The 22,261-nt window shown below is 54.1% G+C and overlaps 1 protein-coding gene across 1 annotated transcript; it reads right to left on the bottom strand.

Moving 5' to 3' along the window:
* Window positions 1-873: 873 nt before the first annotated feature.
* AGFG2 (ArfGAP with FG repeats 2) lies at window positions 874-12,329 on the bottom strand. Its single transcript, XM_039324851.1, has 12 exons — window positions 12,049-12,329; window positions 9,362-9,455; window positions 8,163-8,278; window positions 5,928-6,018; window positions 5,535-5,661; window positions 4,795-4,920; window positions 4,328-4,430; window positions 4,136-4,200; window positions 3,954-4,046; window positions 2,782-2,913; window positions 2,610-2,695; window positions 874-2,472 (listed from the first exon to the last, which is right to left on the bottom strand). The coding sequence occupies exons 1-12, from the start codon at window positions 12,267-12,269 to the stop codon at window positions 2,401-2,403; spliced, it is 1,326 nt and encodes a 441-aa protein (XP_039180785.1). The 5' UTR covers window positions 12,270-12,329; the 3' UTR covers window positions 874-2,400.
* Window positions 12,330-22,261: the final 9,932 nt, after the last annotated feature.

Below are 22,261 nucleotides of genomic sequence, written 5' to 3'. Positions count from 1 at the left end.
CAGTCCGCCATTTCCCCCCCCTTTTCCTTAGCTCTGCTACTCCCTTTTATTCTATTGGCTTTTGAAAGCCAATAGAAGAGACTCTCTTGAATAGAGTCTAATTCTATTGGCTTTCCAAAGCCAATAGGAATTGTCCAGGCTGTCTCTGCCCTGCTGAGCCCGCCAAAAGCCCCAGTCTGCAATCGGTGCTGCACCAGTTGAGTAGTCCTCGACCTACAACCGGTTGGGGGTCACGGCATTAAAAAGGTTGAGAACCACTGCTCTAAGCCCCCCCACCTGGCACAGGCTGAGCCTGCCCCATCAGCCCCAGAAACAAGAGCAGCCCCAGCCCCCCCCCCCAGGCAGCACCAACCGGCTCCTTGGAAGGACCACGATGAGCCTTTTGGGGAGCAGGACGCTTTCCGTGCCTTGTCCCGAGCATCACCACAGGCTGTGGCCGCTCCTGGGGGTGGAGAATGTGTGTGTGTGTGTGAATTCTGGCTGGGGAATTCTGGGAGTCGAAATCCACAAGCCCTTTAAAGTCCTCATGGACTCCCCCTCCCCCCCGATGCAGACCCAGCTCAGTGGGGTCCCACGTAGGATACCAACTTCAACGGCACAGGGGTTTTCCGTGGGAGCCCAGCCGGGCTGAACCCAGGCCGTGATCATCTCCAGGCCACCTAAGTGCAGCTGAGCCCGGCTGTCAGGTCGCTCTCCCCAAAGAAGGTGGGCTGGAAAGGCATCACCTGGGCACATCCCCACTCCATCTCGTGTGTGTGTGTGTGTGTGTGTGTGTGTTTCCTTTGACACCCCCCCACGGGAAACCTCAGCACGTACACACACGCACACGCAGTGGCTTCTGCCGTCACAAGAAGGAAACACCTCTGCACCAGGTCGTTAAATACACTTTTTTTCTCTCTTCGTATAGATATATCTGTAGACATTTTGAGTGCAACACGCTTGTGTTCGCTATACATATAGATTTGGTGAGCATATAGATATAAGCCTTAAAAACGTAGGTCCATATTTTTCTCCAAAATATAAACTCCAGTCTTCTTTGCGGGAGCAAGGGGGAGGACTGGGGGGGTGCTACAAAAGAACGAGGACGGTGAGCAGACCACCACCCCCCGGAGCCCTGGGATGAGATGCTGCAAAGAAGGAACAACGTGCAAAGGAGACCCCCACCATGACACCCTCCCATCCAGGCATGGCTTTGCTGCTGGGGGGGGGGGAGACTAAGCATAAACAAGCGTCTTTGGCTTGTAGGGGCCGGGTGGGGGGAGATTAAATTCGGCCCAGTCAGATTTTCCAAAATCCCCCCCAAGAGCGTGACTCAGGAGGGGGGGGGGCTTTCCGAAAGCGCAAATCTCACTTGTGGACATGACTCAGCAGGCACTGATTGACGAGGGAGGGGGTCGGGGGGTGGAAGACTTTTCTGAGTGGGGGGGGGGGCAGACGTGGAGCAGACTCTGGGACAGAGCTCTCCCCTGGGGCAGGCGAGGGGGGACATCCGGGCAGAAGGGAGCCCCCCCCCTCCCCAAAGGCTCCGAAAGATATGGCACGTGAGAGCACTCCCCCCCCCTCTGGAAAGGAAATGTGGGGGGGGCAGCTCCCAGTGCTGGGAGGGGGCTCCGTCCCTGCTTCCTTTTCTTCAGGGTCCACTGGGGCTGCGGACAGTGCCCCCCCACCCGCTGAACTCACTAGCTCAGTGTTTCGCAACCTTGCCCATTTTAAGGCGTGTGGACTTCAACTCCCAGAATTCCACAGCCAGCATTGCTGGCTGTGGAATTCTGGGAGTTGAAGTCCACACGCCTTAAAATGGGCAAGGTTGAGAAACACTGCAGACTAGCTGAAACCTCCCGGACTGACCCCCCTCCACTCCGCTGCCCCCAGGTTTAGTGCAAGAAAAAGCCAAGAGTGAGGAGGAGAGGCAGCTGGGGGGGGGTCCTCTGGCCTTCTCCCCCCCCCTAAACTTCCCCTGGCCAGATGCCGCCAGATGAGCGTGGGGGCAGGGAGGGGAGGGGCCGAAGAGGGGGAGAAGCGGCACCAGACTGCACACAGAGTAGGCCAATTGCATGGCCCCCCTTAACCCCCCCAGGCTGAAACTGCAGGACCTGCTGGAGACCCCCGGGTGGGAGAGCAGCCCGGAGGGAAGAAGCTGCAGCAGACCCAGGCTCTGTGCTGGGGGGGGGGGGGAGAGAAGAGAAGGAGGCCCTTCACAGGGTGTCTTTGGCCTCGGCTGGCCGCCCCCCCCACCCCGCCACCCCTCCGCTGGGGCCCCGGCCGCCCCCGTGACCCGTCAGGCACAGCCTTTGGCTTCCTCCGAGGCGGCCCCTTCCTGGGGATGGAGGCCCTGCTGTGCAGAACTGACCCCCCCACTCCAGGCCGAGGGTCTCCATCCGCTCTGGAGGCCGGAGGGGGCTAGGAGAAAGGGTTGGTGGGGGGGTGCTTTGCCGGGCCGAAGCGGGGCGAAGGCGATGCAGCCATCGGGTTCTGCGGGGGGGGGGGGGAGAGAGAACGAGGGTGAGGGACACAGGCTGCGGCTGCAAGACCCTCCCAGTGACCTCTCAGACCCCTCCCCAGAAACCCCTGCTCAGAGGGGGGTGGAGGAGCAGGCCAGGCCCCCTTACCACAAAAGGGTTGGTGGAGTAGCCAGCAGGCAGTCCAAGCGGCCTCTGTCCGTCTCGGCCTGCAGGGAAGCCTCCGAAGGACGTCCCTGAAGCCGAGGAGGGGGCGGTCAAGAGAGGGAAGCCCGCAGCCCTTGCCCCCACCACTCCCCTGGGAGGCCGGGCTCCCTCTTACCCCCGTTGTGCTGCTGACCCACAACGCCCTGGGTGGGGAAGAACAGCGGCTCCTGCTGCAGCGGGGAAGCGAAGGTGCCGCCGGAGAGCGGGGAGGCCGAGAAGCTGCCGGGTGACCCGACCAGGAAGGTGCCTGCCGGGGGAGGGACCAGAGTGAAGGGACCTGGGAGGTCTTCTAGTCCAACCCCCTCCCCCCCCCGCTCCAGCAGGAGACCCTTCGTCATTTCAGACAAGGGGCTGCCCAATTTCTCCGGTTTTGGAGCACCTGCAACTTCTGGTGGCAAGCTGTTCCCCTGGTGAATCGTCCTCGCAGCCAAGAAGTTAATTCCAGGTTGCTCCTCTCTCTCCTTGACTGGTTTTCATCCGTTGCTTCCCTGCCTGCCTTTGGGGGCTTTGGAGGAAGTGCTCTCCTCGGCTCTCTCTCTGGGGGCTCTTGCCTCCTTCCCCCTCGGGGCTGGGCCCAGGACGCTGCTGCCCTCGTGGGTCCCCCCACAGCACCAGTCACTTCTTAGCTCTGAGAGGTGGGGGGCCGGCCAAGCACCCCTGGGCTAACAAAGTCCCTCGCGCTAAACCAGGGGTAGGCAACCTGGGCTCTTTTAGGACTGGTGGACTTCAACTCCCAGAATTCCTGAGCCCGCATACTCCTTGTGGCCCTGCTCACTCTCTTAGAATCCCTTCCTCTCCAATCTCTCCGCTTTAAGGGATAGGTGAAAAAAAAAAAAAACAGGCATGGCTGGCTGAGGAATTCTGGGAGTTGAAGTCCACCAGTCCTAAAAGAGCCCAGGTGGCCTACCCCTGCGCTAAACTGACCCCTGGAGGAAGGGGGCTCCCACTGAGGAGCTTCCCACAGCTTTTGAATGGCTCGACCCGCTAAAACTCATGAAACGCAGGACAGCTGGAACCCTGATTCTCGGTAAGAAAAGCCCCAAAGCTCTGGGACATTTGGACTGGCACTTGAACCCGGAACAGGGAGAGCCAGAAAGAGAGGAAGGGGCTCATGGCCCTTCTTCCAGGACCCCTCCCCCAGAGAGCTGGTTTCTAAGCAGCAGTTCCATCTCGCCAGGGCCTTGGCATCCCGCAACGGCTGGGCGGCACCAGGGCTACCCTCAGCTGGTCCTCCGGCCAGGGTTGCCGCTCTTCACAGGGCTGTCCCCCCTCCCCGAGAGGGCTTACCTTGGGCCAGGCCGTTGGTCTGGAAGGGGTTGGTGGAGGGGAGCGTGGGCTGGGAGACCACCGGACTGGCAAAGGGGTTGGTGCACGTCGGAACTGCGGGAGAGAGGCAGGAAGGGGCATCACCCGCTTGAGGCCCTAGGGGTGCCCGCAGCCCCTCGCCCAAACCCAGGAGTGCTACTTACCCCCGAAGGCCGTAGCTGGGCTGGAGGGGGGCAGGACGGGGGACTGGCTGAGGGGCCCGAAGACGCTGCCGGAGGAAAGAGCGGGTCAACGGGAGGGGAGACAGCCGCAAGACCGGCTCCTGGCTTGGCCCGGGGGGGGGAGGGGGCAGCCGAGGGAGGGAACCGCCCGGGCACCAGCGGGAGGGGAGCTACCTGCTCGGGACCCCTCCCACGCGGAAGGCTCCGCCCAGGCTCGGAATGCCCACTCCGGGCTGGCTGGCAGGCGAGGCGGGGAAGGCTCCCACGTGGGCACCACCTGCAGGGCAGAGGAAGAAGAGCAGCGGTCAAGGGGGTCCTCGCTGGCAGGACAGCCCCAAAGACGCCCGTCGCTCACCGAGCGGGACCCCCCAGACTCCCCCTTTCAGTACAAACGCTCCCCAAAGGAGCTTGGCAAGAGCGCCCCCTTCCCTCCCCCTCACAGCAGGCAAGCACAGGGTGCCCCCTGCAGCCTAAGGGGGGCCGGGATGGCTGTTCCTCCCACCCCCCCACTCACAGTGAGCCAAGACATGCACCCCGCAAGCATCCCTGCGAGATCGGAATCAGACCCCCCCCCTGGAAGCACTGGGGGTGACTCTCCCGAGGCCTGAGGGCAGGGAAGGGGGGGAGGGGGCTGCAGTTACCTGCAGGGACCGGTTGGCTCTGGAAAGGGCTGTGGCTGGAGGCTAAGGGGTCCCCAAAAGTCGACAGGGCCGGGCCTCCCGCAAAGGCATCGAAGCTGGGAAAGGCAGGGTGAGCTGCTACTGGGCCTGAGGACACAAATGGGGAGGGGGAAAGAGAGAGTCTTATTCCACCCCAAGGACCACAGACCCTTCCCCCCCCCCCCAGAAAAGGCACTGTGGTCTCTACTCTTTCCAAGCACAGAGGTTGCCTTTGGGAGGGGGGATTCCTCCAGCGGCACGGCAGTCTGGAAACCAGGAGGGGGGTGGGAGTCCCAGGCCGTTTCAGGCTGGTCACCCAGTCCGCGCTGCCCTCCCTCCCAGTTCCCCTACAACAGGGGTTCTCAACCTTGGCAACTTTAAGACTTGTGGACTTCAACTCCCAGAATTCCTCAGCCAGCAAAGCTGGCTGAGGAATTCTGGGAGTTGAAGTCCACAAGTCTTAAAGTTGCCAAGGTTGAGAACCCCTGCCCTACAAGCTGCGATCCTCAGTATGCTCAGCCTGTTCCCTGCCAGCCCCCAGCCCCCCCCCATTGATGCTCAGGGTCCCGCCTGAGCTCCTCCCCCTTCTGAGACCACCCAGGTCTTCCTCTCTGATAGCCCGGTCAACATAGAGGAGAAGGCTTCGGCCTATGGCTCCCCCATGCCCGACAGGAAGACCCCACCCACATTACGAGACCCCCCTGGAGCCAGACGGTACTCACCTCCAAAGGCAGGGAAGGCAGGCCCAGGTGGGGGGGCCGCAAAGGGGTCCCCCCCTATGTCCGCCAGGAGGTCTGTGCTGGCCTTTTTGGCCGGCTGGGCAGCCGGGGGCGGGGCTTTCTCCGACACCTGCAAGAAAAGGGGGTTACTGGGAAGCAGAAAGCCCCCCCCCTCCCCCCCAGACTGCACAAAGCCAGCCGTGGGTCAAGGACAGAGCCCCTCCCCCATGCAAGGGGCCCAGTGCCTGCCTTTAAGTCATGTGCCAGCTCCTCCAGACTCCCTGCCCCCAAGCTGCCAGGACCCCTTGGCTGAACTGGGCCCCCAGCGGAGCCTGCATGCCAGCTGACTGGGTGGAAGGGCCCAGGGGAGCCCCCCCCTTAGCCAGGAGCTCTGACCTGGGGGGTCTTGGCACCAGTCTTGGCTTCCGCAGGGGAACTCTGGGCACTCAAAGCGGCTAAGCTTCTGGCCTGCTCAGGCGACACATACCTGCGAGTAAAAACGGGACAGGGTAAGCCCCACCTGGGGGAGAGGGGGGAAGGCTTTCCAGCCCTCCTGCTGCCTCCTCCTCCTCCTCTTTGCCCCCTTGATGAGTTTATCCCAGGGGGCGGAAGCCCCCTCCTGCACATGGGCCCTCCTCGACATGCGACTAACGGAGTCTGTATCATTAAGGCCGTACGTCGTAACGGTTCTGAACTGGGTCACTCACGAGACAGTCCGATTTTACAGCGATCAATCAGAGCAGAGCTGGAAGGGACCTTGGGGGGGGGGTCTTCTAGTCCTGGTGCTTTGGAAAATAGGTTGATTCTTCCCCCCCCTCTCTGTGGCAGCCCCTCAAATACTGGTACGCTGCTATCACGTCCCCCCTGTTCCTTCTTTAGAGTGGCCAAATTCAAGTCCGGCAGCCGTTCTTCGTGCGTTTTAGTCTCCTGGCCTTGGATCATCTCAGTTGCTCTTCTCCGAATTTTTTCCAAGGTCTCAACAATCTTTTTTGTAATGCAGTGACCAAAACTGGATGCTGGTATTCCAGGTGTGGCCTTAATAAGGCTTTATAAAACGGTGCTAATTTATAATGTGATCTTGATTCTGCGCCTGTTTACACAACCCAGCATTGTATTCGCTTTTTCGGCAGCGGCGCCTATACACGGTTGGCTCGGGGTCAAGCGATCGTCCACTGGGACTCCGAGGTCGCTCCCACCGTGGCTGCTTTTGAGCCAGATTTCGCCTAATCTGGGCTTGTGCCTTTGATTTTTCCCGCCCGGGTGTAAAACCTGGCTTTTCTACACACTGATGACATTTTTTTCTAGCTGTCCTTAAGTGAATGACGCAGTCGTTAAGCAAACCCACAGCTAGCTGGGGTGTGGGAGCGTCTTGGCAAATCACGTGACCATGGGACACACCGCATACTGTGTGTGGGGGAACGACAGAACTGGGGCGCAACACCTCCTCTGCAGGTAGGCCACAACTCCAGATGGTCGCCTAGCAACGAGTCCTACGTCGTAGAGCCGCTCAGTCCTCCGATGCCAGATCTATGACCGTTATTAAGTCCTTAAACCAGTGGTTCTCAGCCTGTGGGTCGGGACCCCATTTGGGGTCGAACGACCATTTCACGGGGGTCACCAAACAACACAGTCCACCATTTTTTCCCCCTTTTCCTTAGCTGTGCTACTCCCTTTTATTCTATTGGCTTTTGAAAGCCAATAGAATAGATCTCTTGAATAGAGTCTAATTCTATTGGCTTTCCAAAGCCAATAGGAATTGTCCAGGCTGTCTCTGCCCTGCTGAGCCCGCCAAAAGTCCCAGTCTGCAAACGGTGCTGCACCAGTTGAGTAGTCCTCGACTTACAACCGGTTGAGTAGTCCTCGACTTACAACCGGTTGGGGGGTCGCGGCATTAAAAAGGTTGAGAACCACTGCCTTAAACTCCTGGAGACGAGGCAGGGCAGAGATTTAGCCCACCAAGCTGCCTGTCGCAGGGCGATGCCCGTTCCTACACCGTGGCCCTAAGGAGCCGCCTGACACTCAGAGGCCGGTCTGCCTGGGGCCTGTTCCAGGACGGGAAGAAGAAAAGGCCATTAAAAACAAACAGGCAGCCGGGTGGGCAGGGGGAAGGGGATTCAGCGGGGCCAACCGAGGTCAAGCCCCTCCTGCCAGCTTTCTTGAACGGTTGACGTGGAAGACCGACACGCCCGGCGTTTTTAGCCTCTCGGCTCCAAATTAGGGGCTGTTTGTGCAAGCCCTGGGGATTTCAGTACGAATTCAGGTCCTTTCAGCAAGGGCAGCCCAGCTGCGTCCTGCTGTTTCTTATTGGGTTTTCTGTTAATGTTTTTTTTTAAAAAACAAGCTTTTTGGTTAATTTTTCTGCGCATTGGCTGGCTAGTGGGAAACAACAGGGGCTGGCGATCCACCTGCTCTCCTGCCCCAGGGATGGACAGGACTGGTTTGCACGGCTGGGACAGCCGAGCTCTATCGACGTTTGCTCAGCTGGAAGCCAGCCAAGGGAAACGCTGCACCGGAGTGCCCGAAGCGATGGCTTCTGCTCGGAGGCAGCCCCACACAGTGCCAGCCCCACACAGCCCCGAGGCTACGGACCTCCTCAGGGGCCGAATGCAGAGCCTCTGCTTTCATGCTCACCATCGCTTCTTCTCGTATTTCTCCTGCAGAAACTCCTTCACTTTCTGAGGGTCCTGAGAATCTGGCAGCAGGGACGACCGCGAATCAAAAGACCCCAACCAGATCTTCCGGCAGGCCTGGGGAGGGGTCCGAACGAGAGGAAATGGCTACAAACAGGGACGTCTCTGGAGAGGCTCAGTCGTCCAGGTCCCGGTTGCCCCAAAGGTGTTTCTCCCCCCAAAGGCAGCCAGGCTTTCTTCCGGCTGCCTTTTGGGAAAAGCTCCTCTGGGGCTCCCAATCAGGACTCCGTCCCTCTCTAGGAAGCAAATCCGTTTAATCAAAGGGTGTAGCTGAGAAGCAGAGGACCCTAAGGGACGCAGCCTCTTCCGCCTGGGCAAGGAAGGGCTGGGCTGCTTCTTAAAATGCAAAGATGCTTGCAGCGTTGTATATATACACACACCCAGTTTACATCCCTTTATGCCTTGGGGATGGGAGGGAAATTACCTAATAAACTGATATGCTGCTCAGCTTGTAGGCAGGCAACTCTGTGGGGGTTTATCAGATGGTGTGGGACAGAGGTAGGCAACCTTGGCTCTTTTAGGACTCGTGGACTTCAACTCCCAGAATTCCTGAGCCAGCATGGGGGAACTATGGCCCCCTCATGAGTGGTGGACTTCAACTCCCAGAATTCCTCAGCCAGCATGGGGGAACTATGGCCCCCTCATGACTCATGGACTCCAACTCCCAGAATTCCTCAGCCAGCATGGGGGGAACTATGGCCCCCTCATGAGTGGTGGACTTCAACTCCCAGAATTCCTCAGCCAGCGGGGGGGGGGGAACTATGGCTCCCTTGATGACTTCTGGACTTCAACTCCCAGAATTCCTGAGCCAGCATGGGGGAACTATGGCCCCCTTCATGACTGGTGGTGTTCAACTCCCAGAATTCCTGAGCCAGCATAGGGGAACTATGGCCCCCTTCATGACTGGTGGAGTTCAACTCCCAGAATTCCTGAGCCAGCATGGCTCAGCTTGGAAACCTCTCCCTTTTCCCTCACGGCTGGCTCAGGAATTCTGGGAGTTGAAGTCCACGAATCATAAAAGAGCCAAGGTTGCCTACCCCTGGTGTGGGATGTTACTGGAATCAAAGTGTGCCTGTTCAACCATTTTATCACCAAAGGCAAAGCAGCCAAGACCCCCCCCTCCCCGTGACCCCCACTCACTTCATTCCCACGAGACTGGAGGAACTGCACCTCGCCCTCTGTGAAGGTGGTCATGGAGATGGATTTCACCCGGTGAGGGGGATTCAGGCCACGGCTACATGGGAGGGGGGGGAAGAGAAAAGCAAGTTACAGTAATGCACAGGTAACAGATTGATAGAGTTGGAAGGGATCTTGGAGATCTTCTAGTCCAACCCTGTTTGAGACTAGTGGCTGTCTAGCCTCTTCTTAAAAACCTCCAGTGATAGAGCCGCCACAACTTCTAGAGGCAAGCAGTTCCACTGGCTAATTGTCCTCCCTGTCAGGAAGTTTCTCCTTAATTTCAGGTCGCTTCTCTCCTTGATTAGTTTCCGTCCGCTGCTTCTCGTCCCGCCTTCTGCTGCTTTGGAGAATAGCCGGACCCCCTGGTGCTTTTTCAAAAGGAAACCGGACTTCAGTCCTGAACTGAAGAAGCTTTCCTGGATATGAAGCGAAAAGTCTTCAAGGAAACACAAAATCCAGTCGCCTTTTAAAAAAGCACCATGACCTGGATGACTGAGCACCTCTTCATTGACAGGGGGAGCCCCTCTTCTTTGTGGCAGCCCCTCAAATATTGGAAGACTATCATGTCTCCCCTGGTCCTCCTTTTATGGGCCCTGACCGGAGCTGGATGCTCCCTAGGCCCCTAGGACAGTGTTTCCCAAACTTGACAATTTTAAGGCATGAGGACTTCAACTCCCAGAATTCCACAGCCAGCAACGCTGGCTGTGGAATTCTGGGAGTTGAAGTCCACATGCCTTAAAATTGTCAAGTTTGGGAAACACTGCCCTAGGAGACAGGGCAGGGCCGAGTTTGGGGGTGAATCTTCGGCCTGCAAGAGGGCCAATCGGGTGAGTGGGGCTGACGACAGGCAACCACGCAGCCAGGACCCTCCCCCCCTCCCCCCATTCTGAGCTGAGATTCAGGGCCAAGCAGCGTCCAGTTCCTGCCCGCAGGCTCTTCCTGGCTCAGTGGCAGCCAAGTTTCCACCCGTCTGAACTGCGGATTCTTCTTCGGCCCCTGGCAGTTAATGATTAAGAGGACCAAACAATTCAGCTCTCAGACCGTCCTTCGGAGAGGGAAAGCAACACGGGGAGGGACCCAGCTCAGCGTGGCTTCAGACTGGGTCCTAAATCTTTTGGGTTTCCACAAATCAGACACATCCACAGCTGGCTGGGGAATTCTGGGAGCTGAAGTCCACAAGTCTCGGAGTTGCAGAGAGTGGACCCCCCTGTCGGAGCTGATCTCCATGGAGGAAAAGGAAACACAGGCCTCGCTTGCTCCAAACCCATCTATATGCCGAGGATGCCAAGCTCCTGCGGTGGAGCGTTCTCTATCCCTTTGAGACGCCCGGTGAAATTAGGGCCGCGTTTCCTTCTGACACAGGCCTCTTCATGCCGCGTGGCAGAGGCTAGCAAGCTGCAGCCCATTTTCAATGCAGAAACTTTCCTGGATGCTCAACACACCTTCACCTGTTCTTCTTACAAGTTCAAGATGCTTATTTTCATGGCATCTTCCCCAGCTATCAAGGTCCCCCTTCATAAACCTGGTGTGGTGTGAGCAAACAACACAACTTTCCACTGCCCCAATCCTTAGTTTTCACAAACAGGTTAAAGATGTTGTGTGAGCGGTCTTTTAGATCTTGCTTGTCCTTTTTTTGCAAGCGTCTATTCCATTTTATTATCAGTGATCTGCCCAGGTACGTTAAGATTGGGGCACAAATTGCATCTGCTCCAATCACTGTAGTTTCCATCTGCCAAGACCGGAATAAGGGAATGCCCGGACATCTCCCCTCCTTGCCCCACTGATGCTGGTAGCCCACATTTGAATTCACGTTCCTATCTGAAGCAGGATCAGCCACCGAGGGTGGCAACAGGCTACGGGACCAAGAAACGAAATGCAGATCTGCAGCTCTCTGCATTGCCTGCTTGGAAGCGCTGGCATCGTCCAGAGGCAGCGGGCCAGGGACTGCCACCCCCAGGGCGACCAGCAGAGTTTGAGAACAGAATAAAAAGAGAAGGAGGACAGTGGCAGGAAGCCAGGCATTTCTTTCTTCGAGTCTGATGGGTGGACTTCAACTCCCAGAATTCTCCAGTGAGATGGCCGGATACGGATCTACTCTCTCTGATCCTTTGTGGGTCTGACCTTGAACGTGGGGGTGCAAAACAGCCTAGAGGCCAATGTTGCTCAACCTTGGCCGCTTGCAGAAGCGTTGACTACAACTCCCAGAACTCGCTGGCTGGGGAATTCTGGGAGTTGTAGTTCACACCTTTGCTTGCTTCTCACGGTTGAGAAACTCCGCTCTCCCTGGCGGAAAATACCTGCAGGCAGGCAGGCAGGCAGGCAGGTAACGTTTGCCCCCTGCAAGTGCCAGGTGTGCTGCTCCTCCCTCCACCCTCAAGGGGGGGGGCAAGGCTCCGCTCCCCCCACCCAGGCAAGGGGGAGCACCCCAGGAAGGAGGGAGGGGTCTCTCTCCCCCCCGGCAGTCTCACAGGGGGCGGGGAGAAGCCTTTGCGCCCTGCAGGTGCCAGGTGTGCCGCCCCTCCCTCCCTCCCCCCGACCTTCAAGGGGGCGGGGGGCAGGGCTCCCCTTTTAACCCCTGGAAAGCCCCCTTCCCCACCCAGGATCCCCAGGCCAGGGGGAGCCCCCGGGGAGGGAGGGGGGGGACTCACAGCGCCCCCGAGCAGGCGGTGCAGACGAAGCTGCCGATGGTGATGTCCACGTAGGTGACGCCGCGCTGCCCGCACTCGAAGCACAGGCGGCTGGCCGGCTCCGCGCTCACCAGCTCCCGCACGCGGCGGGACCACAGCTCCGACTCCGAGTCCCGCGGCGAGCCCGGCTTCCTCGAGCCCGGCCCGGACGCGGAGCCCCCGCCGCCCGCCGCCGCCGCCATCCGGGCGCACCTGAGCCCCACGGCTGTCCCCGGACGCCGCCTCCGCGCATGCGCCGGGCGCCGCCCACCTCGCGCGACGCATGCTCGCCTCGCAGGGCCCTCGCGCGCACCGTTAGCCTAACGGTAGGGGCAGGGTGTGGCCTGCGCGCGCCTACGCGGAAGCTGTCGGCGGGCTAAGCCTGCCCGGGGGCGGTGTCCTTGTGGCGCATGCGCACCACTGGCGAAGCGCGCAGGAGCCCGTGCGTGCCATGGGCAGGATCCGATGCCTCTCTGCTTGGGACGCGGATCTATCGAGCGTTTTTGCTTCTAACACGCATCTAGTCTCTCCAATCCTTGGCTAGGCTGACTTTGCTAAACAGGATAGAGGCCGTTAGGAAGTTTAAGAGGGGTGGACTTCAACTCCCAGAATTCCCCTGGGTTAAGGAATTCTGGGAGTTGAAGTCCACGACCCCTCTTAATCTTGCCAAGGTTGAGAAACGTCGGTGTGGGCCTTCTCCAAATCAGCCACACATTCCAAAAATTTGGGTAGCCTCATGAACCGATGAAGACCCCCAACGTGGGCAGTGAGGTGGGCACTGTCCTCCACACCCTCAGATACCCAGGATGCTCTCCCCAAGTGGGTCCCTGTCCTGGACTTCAAGGTCCAGGAAGAATCGGACATCCGGGGAGCATGGGGGACCGAGGAGAGGCTGGCAAGGTGGGCATGCCAGGGCAGCTCAGCTGGTGGGTCACTGGAGGGGCAGCTTCCCTGGCATAGCCCCTCTGGGCATTCGGCCCTCAGGATTGGGGACCTTGCAGCTAAAGGAATGAATAAATACACGGAGGCCCCAAATGAACAGATTGCAAAACCACACATGCCTGTATTATGTTCTATTATTAATGAATTAATTATTAACTAAATTTATTTGCCACCCATCTGGTTTTGAAATGACTGGCGCCTTGCAGCATAAAAACATTAAAATCATCAGAAATAAATTTTCCTGTTGGCAGTTACGCAGAGGTATTCGTCACCAGTCGATTACCCCTTTTTTTATTTAAAATTTATGTGTTTAAATTTCTGGGGCATTCCAACTTTCAGTTTAAATCAAGATAAATGTATGTTTCTGAAAACAGCCAATTTCCCTTCAAATAGTTCTCATTAGGGGATTATTTTCTGCGCTTCATTTTATCAATTGTGCTTTGATTGGTCAAGGACCAAAATAGCAAAACCAGCAAGTCTGCATTGGGAAGACTGTAGGGGTGACACGATAGCAGCCTTACAATATTTGAGGGGCTGCCCCAAAGAAGAGGGGGGTCAACTTATTTTCCAAAGCCCCCGAAGGCAGGACAAGAAGCAACGGATGGAAACTAATCAAGAAGAGAAGCAACCTGGAATTAAGGAGAAACGTCTCTAACAATGAGGACAATTAACCAGTAGAACAACCTGCCTCCAGAAAGTGTGAATGCTCCAACACTGGAAGTTTTTAAGACTGCACAGCCACTTGTCTGGAATGGTATAGGCCAGTGGTTCTCCACCTGTGGGTCGGGACCCCATTTGGGGTCGAATAACCATTTCACGGGGGTCGCCGAACAACGCAGTCTGCCATTTTTTTCCCCCTTTTCCTTAGCTGTGCTCCTCCCTTTTATTCTATTGGCTTTGGAAAGCCAATAGAATAGACTCTCTTGAATAGAGTCTAATTCTATTGGCTTTCAAAAGCCAATAGGAATTGTCCAGGCTGTCTCTGCCCTGCTGAGCCCGCCAAAATTCCCATTCTGCAAACGGTGCTGCACCAGTTGAGTAGTCCTCGATTTACGACCGGTTGAGTAGTCCTCGACTTACGACCGGTTGGGGGTCACGGCATTAAAAAGGTTGAGAACCACTGGTATAGGCCATAGGGTCTCCTGCTTGAGCAGGGGGTTGGACTAGAAGACCTCCAAGGTCCCTTCTGTTATCCTGTAATCCCACATCAATTAACCAATGGAAGGGCTTGCCTCCAGAACTTGTAGGTACTTCATCACTGGAGGCTTTTAAGAGACGGGGCAAAGATTTGTCTGAAATGGAACAGGAGCTCCTGCCTCAGCAGGAGAAGAGGACTCTTGTTATTCTGTGGTTCTGTTATTCTGACTGCACTACGACCCTTTTTCGCTGTTGCCAAACAGCCTCGTGAAGCAAAAGCTAATATTTGGGCAGGCACCCACTGTGCCCTGGGCTACTGGGAAGATTTTGGCTTCGGGATGATGGTCTTTGAACAGTTGGCAGCCTGCAACAATTTGAGGCGTTCCCCTCCCAACGCAGGAGCCAGGCTGCTTGCAGGCTTCTGACAACCCAGGAGACGGAGGCGGGAGTGACCGGCTGGCGATTCACACCATTGCTGTAAATAATCCTTGCAGCCTCCAAAAGGGGTGGGAATTCACAAGTGAGGGGGGAGGAGGAGGAGGAGGAGGTGTCCAGCCAGCCTGGCTGCGCCTGATTGTGCTGGCACCACCTTAGCAAAGTGTTCACATACACGCCAGTCATGTGTTTCCCAGATTTGTTGTTCGTTTGTTAATTTATGCATCAGGTCTTCGTAAATCTCCCTCCCCCATCGATGCAACAGGCACAGTGAGTTCTCCGAGTCCAGCCCCCATGAAACTCTTTGGGGATATTCTCCAATCCAGCTTGATTCTGTCTATGAAAAAAAAAATCTTCATTTCCCCCCACCCACGTTCCCTTCACCCCCCCTTCTGTATTTTGGAGTTGAGTTTGTTAACCTCTTGTGATAAAATAAACAAATAAGTGCATGCAGCATCTCTTATATAATGGTCAAGGCCTAAAACAGGGGTATCCAATCTTGGGCACTTTAAGACTTGTGGACTTCAACTCCCAGAATTCCCCAGCCAGCTTTGCTGGCTGGGGAATTCTGGGAGTTAAAGTCCACAAGTCTTAAAGTGGCCAAAGGTGGAGAGCCCTGCCCTACAGTGGCCAAGATTGGACACTCCTGGCCTAGAACTTGGAAACTGCTAACTTACAGGTAATAGAACCATATCGAAAGACAGGATTATGCGCAGGAACCTCAGGAGAAAAACACAATTGTTGTGGCTACACAAACAATGCCCATTTACAGAGTGTTTCTGGAGTGCTAAAGGAGACGGCCTTGCAGGGCTGAGCCCTCAACGCACCGGGCAGTTGCACTGAAGGCAGACAGGAAGCCAAGCCATGTTACAGGCAAGGGTGGGCTGTAGCCCCCTGGATACCCCTCAAAAGCCAAGAATTTCCTGGCCCCGGAAAGGGTTACGAAACCTGTGTGCGAGTTCTCCCACAGAGGGCAAGACGGTGCCCAGAACGTAAGGCCAAGTTATAAGGAAGGAAAGTAGTACTGGTAGTCCTCCCCTTAGTGACCGTTTAAAGCTCTGAAAGAGGCGAGTTATGACCTTTTTCACACGGCCATTGCAACAGCCCCACGGTGACTTGATCAAATTCAAGACGCTTTTCCACTGACTCAGCTTTATGACCATTGCAGTGTCCCCATTTGCAACCAAAGTCAATGGGGAAGCCAGATTCACTTAATAACCGTGTTGCTAACAACCACTGCAGTGATTTACTTAACAGCTCTGGCAAGAGAAGTCGTGAAATGGGGCAAAACTTCCTTAACAAGTGTTAACAATAATAATAGAGTTGGGAGGGATCTTGTAGGTCATCTAGTCCAACCCCCTGCTCAGGCAGAAAACCCTATCCCATTTCAGACAAATGGCTGTCCAGTCTCTTTTTTAAAACTTCCAGTGTTGGAGCATTCACCGCTTCTGGAGGCAGGTTGTTAATAATAATAAAATTGGAAGGGACCTTGGAGGTCATCTAGTCCGACCCCCTGCTCAGGCAGGAAACCCTATCCCATTTCAGACGAATGATTGTCCAGTCTCTTCTTAAAAACTTCCAGTGTTGGAGCATCCACAGCTTCTGGAGGCAGATTGTTAGTAATAATAATAATAATAATAATAATAATAATAATAATAATAATAATAAAAAAGTTGGAAGGGGCCTTGGAGATCGTAAGCTGAAGACTGCCTGCATTTGATGTAACATGGACAGTGGAGAAAGTTTATCTCTTCTCCCTCTTTCCTGGCTGTCTGAGAAGGGAGGCGACGACAAACCACTTCTGAAAACCTTGCCAAGCAAGCTGCAAAGAGATTCGAAGGCCTGCTGGCCCAGGGAGCGAGGCTCCAATGGCTGCGCCCTCTTTTCTTCCTGGGACACGGTCCCCTCAGATTCCAAAGCTTCCTTAGCTTGTTGACGCCATGAGCTTGAAATTATGGAAGTGCGTCCAGTACTATAATTGGTCCAGGCTGCACGTGGCATCACAAGTCCCTCAGCAAAGTGACACTTGAGCAAAACCCCCTCTTGCAATTCTCAGTTGAGGCTTTTCCCAGAAAAAGGAAAGATTGTGCAACCGTTCTATAAATGTCAGCTGGAACTAAACCCTCCGCAAGAGATTATTGCGTATATTGCAAACTTGGCACAGCTCATTTCCCTCCCCCCCCCACATCGTTCCTTCAAAACAGGGCACCTGTCCCTTTCAGGAAAAGTGGCTCCAGGTCGGTTACCCAAATGCCCCCTATAGTCTGCCAGGCTGCTCTTTCCTCTTACCAAATTGGCAGCTTTGAATTTTGAGCCAATCTGATCAAGTGTTCGACTTCTGCGGCTGGCAGGAGGGTCAGCTGAAAAAAAAAAAAAGCCCCAGAGATCACACACACACGTGCGCAAATTTTGAGCCCTGGGAAGAAGCTCTCCAGCTCCAAGTCTCATTAATAATAATAATAACAATAATAATAATAATAATAATAATAATAATAAGCAACAGACAGTAAGTGCCGCCTATGCAAAGAAGCTGAAGAAACAGTGGACCACTTGGTAAGCTGTTGCAAGAAGATTGCACAGACTGACTACAAGCAGCGGCATGACAAAGTAGCAACAATGGTGCATTGGAAGATCTGCAAAAAATATCATTTGCCTGTAAGCAAAAACTGGTGGGATCATAAAATAGAGAAAGTCATAGAAATGATAAAATTAAACTGCTCTGGGACTTCAGAATTCAAACAGACAAGCACCTGCAACATAACACCCCAGACTTAACAATTGTCGATAAGAAAGACAAAAAGTCTGGATAGTGGACGTGGCAGTGCCTGGAGACAGCAGAATAGAAGAGAAAGAACTGGAGAAGATAACAAAATACAAAGACCTACAAATAGAAATAGAAAGACTGGGGCAAAAGCAAGCAAGGGTAGTACCAAGAGTCATAGGCTCCTTGGGTGCAATCCCAAAACAACTGGAGCACCACTTGAACACCATTGGCATTGACAAATTCGCTATTAGTCAATTGCAAAAGGCAGCCTTATTAGGAACTGCTTCCATCCTGCGACGATCTCTGTAATACCATCAAACATCCACATCTGCCTATCCCAGGTCCTGGGTAAGGACTCGATAGGTAGACAAAATGCCAAATCCAGTCTGAACATCTGGCTGACTGTGCGATGATCCATAATAATAATAATAAAGTTGGAAGGGACCTTGGAGGTCATCTAGTCCAACCCCCTGATCAGGCAGGAAATGTGAAAGCAGCCATCTTAAATGTCTGTGGAGATTCTCTGTCATCCAGGACATGGCTGCCCTGAAGGTGCGTTTTTTCAACAGGCCACTGGACTTCCTTTGTTTTTGCTTAAAGATGTTTCTCTTCTCATCCCAGAAGCTTCTTCAGCTCTGACTGGATGGTGAGGAATGGGACGATTTATACTCCTTGCAGACTGCTGGTCATTTGCCTTCTTTTAGAGCAACATTGAGGCCACGTGGAGGTTTGTCTGTGTTCTCAGGGTCACCTGAGTGGTGCAAATGGGCGCAGAGCCCTCCTGGAACTGCTGAAAAGGGCCGTGTTGTGGAGCTGTGTTTTCTGCAGGATGTTTTCTGCCCCGTGTCCCTTCGCTGTCGAACACAGGCGCCGGCTGATGGGGATGAGTCTGTGTTGTCTGCATCTCAAACCGAAGCACAAATGTTTCCTGCAGTCTGCAATTTTTCTTGGTTGAGAAGCAAAACGTCTTCAAAGAAAAACGAGAGAGTTTCCTTGCCTCTAGAAAAAGCCTTTGGGTCTCCATTTTGGATATCACAACCGATACAGGTGCCACTTCATAATGTGCCACTTTACAATGCCTTGGTAAGACCACGCCTGGAATATTGGTCACCATGATATAAATTCCTGGCTGGCTCAGGAATTCTGGGAGTTGAAGTCCACAAGTCATAAAAAGAGCCAAGGTTCCCCACCGCTGGGCGAGGTGCTTTCTAGATCAACCAGAGTTCAGTGGCTACACCTGCTAGTCTAGCCACCTACCCAAAAGTAGTAAACTCTGGAGCAGGGGTATGGCCCCTTTACGACCTGTGGACTATCCTAGCTCAGGAATTCTGGGAGTTGTAGTCCACAGATTGAAAAGGGCCACAGTTGCCCGCCCCTTACTCTGGAGTGCCCCGTGTTGAAAACAGTGACCTGTTCCGTGCCCAAATTGGCCTGACTGAACGCCTTCGGGCTCATCACCTTTAATTTCAAAGAGTCAAATAATAATAGTAGTAAAGTTGGAAGGGACCTTGGAGGTCATCTAGTCCAACCCCCTGCTCAGGCAGGAAATCCTACACCATTTCGGACAAATTGCTGTCCAGTCTCTTCTTAAAAACTTCCAGTGTTGGAGCATTTACTGCTTCTGGAGGCAAGCTGTTCCACTGATTAATTGTTCTCACTGTCAGGAAGTTTCTCCTTAGTTCTAGGTTGCTTCTCTCCTTTAGTTTCAATCCGTTGCTTCTTGTCCTGCCTTCAGGCGCTTTGGAGGATAGCTTGACTCCCTCTTCTTTGGGGCAGCCCCTGAGATATTGGAATACTGCTATCATGTCCCCCCTATCCTGTCCCCCCTCGTCCTTCTCTTCGTTAAACTAGACATACCCAATTCCAGCAACCGTTCCTTATATGTTTTAGCCTCCAGCCCCCTGATCATCTTTGTTGCTCTTCTCTGCACTCTTTCTAGAGTCTCAACGTCTTTTTTACATCACGGTGACCAAAACTGGATGCTGAGGTCATCATGGCCACACAGGCCTGGATGGAGCACAGTTGGGGAGGGTGCCATTCAGTGGGGCTGGGAGAGCAGAGGGGAGCGACTGAGGGCATGCCCTTTGAGCCGGCCTGTTTTTCTGCTGATCCAAAGGGGGCTGAATTGGCAGCCGCCAGGAAGCGCTCCTAAGCAAATGCCCCTCCCTCACCCCTGCCCCGCCAGGGCCATTTGGGACAGGATGCTCCTATGCAGAAGGGCGAGGAAGGCAGCTGGCAGGAGGGGCATGGCTGTTTCTCTCCCAGCCCAGGGAGGCTGCGCCCTTTGGCGTATTCACAGTTGAAGCACTGGCATCCAGTGGGTGGCATAGGATCTGGTAGCCTTGTGGGGAGAGTAGAGATCTTCAGGGCAAGGCCCTGCCAAAGCAGATGCCAGCTGGAAGGAGCCCGCCCCCTTCTATTCTATTCTATTCTATTCTATTCTATTCTATTCTATTCTATTCTATTCTTCTTCTTCATTCTTTCTATTCTATATTCTATTCGTGGTGGCGAACCTATGGCACGGGTGCCAGAGGCGTCACTCGGAGCCCTCTCTGTGGGCACGCGTGCCATCACCCTAGTCCTAGGCCTTCAGCTGGGTTTTATAAAACCTTTTCGCTTTAGGCCTCCGCTGCCGTGTGCAAAAAAAAAAAAAAAAGGTTCAATCAATCAGTCAATCAATCTTACAAAGTTGGAATTGATTGATTGAACTTTTTAGTCCCACCCAGTCTGTCATTACCACTGCAGCCACACCCAGCCAATGGGCCACACCCACTCAGCACTCGATGATGCATAAGTGGGTTTTGGGTTGCAGTTTGGTCTCTAAAAGGTTCGCCATCACTGTTCTATTCTATTGTATTCCATTCCATTCTCTATTCCATTTTCCATTCCATATTCTATTCTGTTCTTCCATTCCATTCCATACCATTCTCTATTCCATTCCATTCTCTATTCTATTCCATTCCATATTCTATTCTATTCTCTATTCTATTCCATATTCTATTCTGTTCTTCCATTCCATACCATTCTCTATTCCATTCCATTCTCTATTCTATTCTATTCTATTCTATTCTATTCTATTCTATTCTATTCTATTCTATTCTATTCTATTCTATTCCATTCCATTCCATTCCATTCCATTTCATTCCATTCCAATTCTACAATGACTTTTGCAGAAGCAGGCTGATGCTTCCCCAGGATGACCCACATTTCCTTGGGGGCAATCTGTAGTGATGTGGGGCCAGGCAGAACCCAGAGTGCTTAGTCCACTTCCCCCCCCCCTCCTCGTTCTCTCCTCCTCTGCCTCCCACCTTGGCTGAATGGAGGGCTTCAGAGGACCCCTTGCAAGGAGATGGACAGCCAGTGGCTGCCCCCTCCACCTGGGACATGGGGGCCACGTGCCACTGGCCTCCAGGCATAGCAAGCATACCACATTTAGTGGCAGAAGGTCATCCACGAGGAACTTGGACTTTCTTGGCCAGGGATGCCCCTAAAAAGGTGGTGGAATATGGGCCCCAAATTTGCCTTCTTTCTCTCGTCTCCCCTGATCCCTTTTTGGGGGGGTTGCATTGGGGGTCTGAATGCAGACATTTTACCTTCTTTGGCTTGGTGGGAGCGCTTTTCCAAAGAGAAGGGAAAAATCTGACACTCCACTAGCTCAATCCAGAGCACCTCACACCTTAGCCTGTTAATATACGCTCCACAGAAGATGTTAAGATTCTTATTAAGTAACAGGTAGGGGTGGAAGAAATCCTAATTGTGTATACACTGCTTGGAACAGGGGTGCAGAATTCACTAAAACATCCTCTGCCCTCCCCCCCCCCATGCAGGGAGCCCACTGCTATGTCCAGGAAGCCCTTTTAACCACCCTTCATCGCAGGGGACTCACCAAAGATTCTTCAGCCTGAATCAATTTATTTTAAATTAATTTTATAATTTAGCCCACCAGCCTTTGCTGGCCTTCAGCTACAAATGGAGCTCTTTCCTTACTTGTATTAGCAGATCTTTCTCTATTTAAACTCCCAGAAACCCCCAATTGGCTTGCTTTAAGATGGATGGACTTCAACTCCCAGAATTCCCCAGCCAGCATGATTTAAGCTAGGTGAACTTCAACTCCCAGAATCCCCCAGCCCGTGCAAAGCTGAGACTTGAGCAAACGAAAGTAACCCAGAGACTAGCAACCAGCGTGACAATTTTATTTTCTTTCCTTCATTTTTTAATATATAAATACCCTCCCTTGAATTCCCCAGCATAAATATTTTTGCAAAGCAGTTTCATCTTGCTACACTAGACAATCTTGTGAAATATTTAAATCGGGGAGGGGGGGAGGTGTTGAGCATCAGACCCAAAAGTCCCCCAACTGGGTTCCCCACGTGCCCCACCGTGGTGCCGTTTTGGTTTTGGATTTTATTTTTTATTTAATGTCGCTGCTGTGTCCGTCGTCCTCATTTGTAAAACGGATTCACGCCAGCGTCGCAACTGGTCCAGCCAAGTCTTTGGGACGCTAACAGAAAACGGCGGCTTTTAACAAGCCAGAATTGGAAGCAGAAATGGACACGTTGAGTGGTGCTGGGGGAGGGGGGGAAGCAGGACAAATCCTAAAGGGGTCCAGAGCCACTGGGGGAGGGGCTAACTTCAAATAGGTGGGTCAAATCCTTGCGTGGCAGACAGGACGCTAATTCCTAGTTTGCTCAGCACTGTCAGAACAGGGGCACCTGGACGCAAAGCAAGGACCGTCCAGGTGCCTGTTCTGGCCTTAAGAGACTGGACAGCCCCTTATCTGAACTGGTCTAGGGTCTCCTGCTTGAGCAAGGGGCTGGACTAGAAGACCTCCAAGGTCCCTTCCAGATCTCTTCCGATTCTGACGCCAGCTTAGGTGGCACAGGGAGTAAAAGCAGGGTGGGCACCAGAGCTGGTGGA

Source organism: Crotalus tigris, unplaced genomic scaffold (assembly GCF_016545835.1).
Source record: "Crotalus tigris isolate CLP2741 ecotype Arizona unplaced genomic scaffold, ASM1654583v1 scf7180000024309.744930, whole genome shotgun sequence".
Classification (NCBI taxonomy): Eukaryota; Metazoa; Chordata; class Lepidosauria; order Squamata; family Viperidae; genus Crotalus; species Crotalus tigris.
This window is presented reverse-complemented; position numbering and strand designations above follow the sequence as displayed.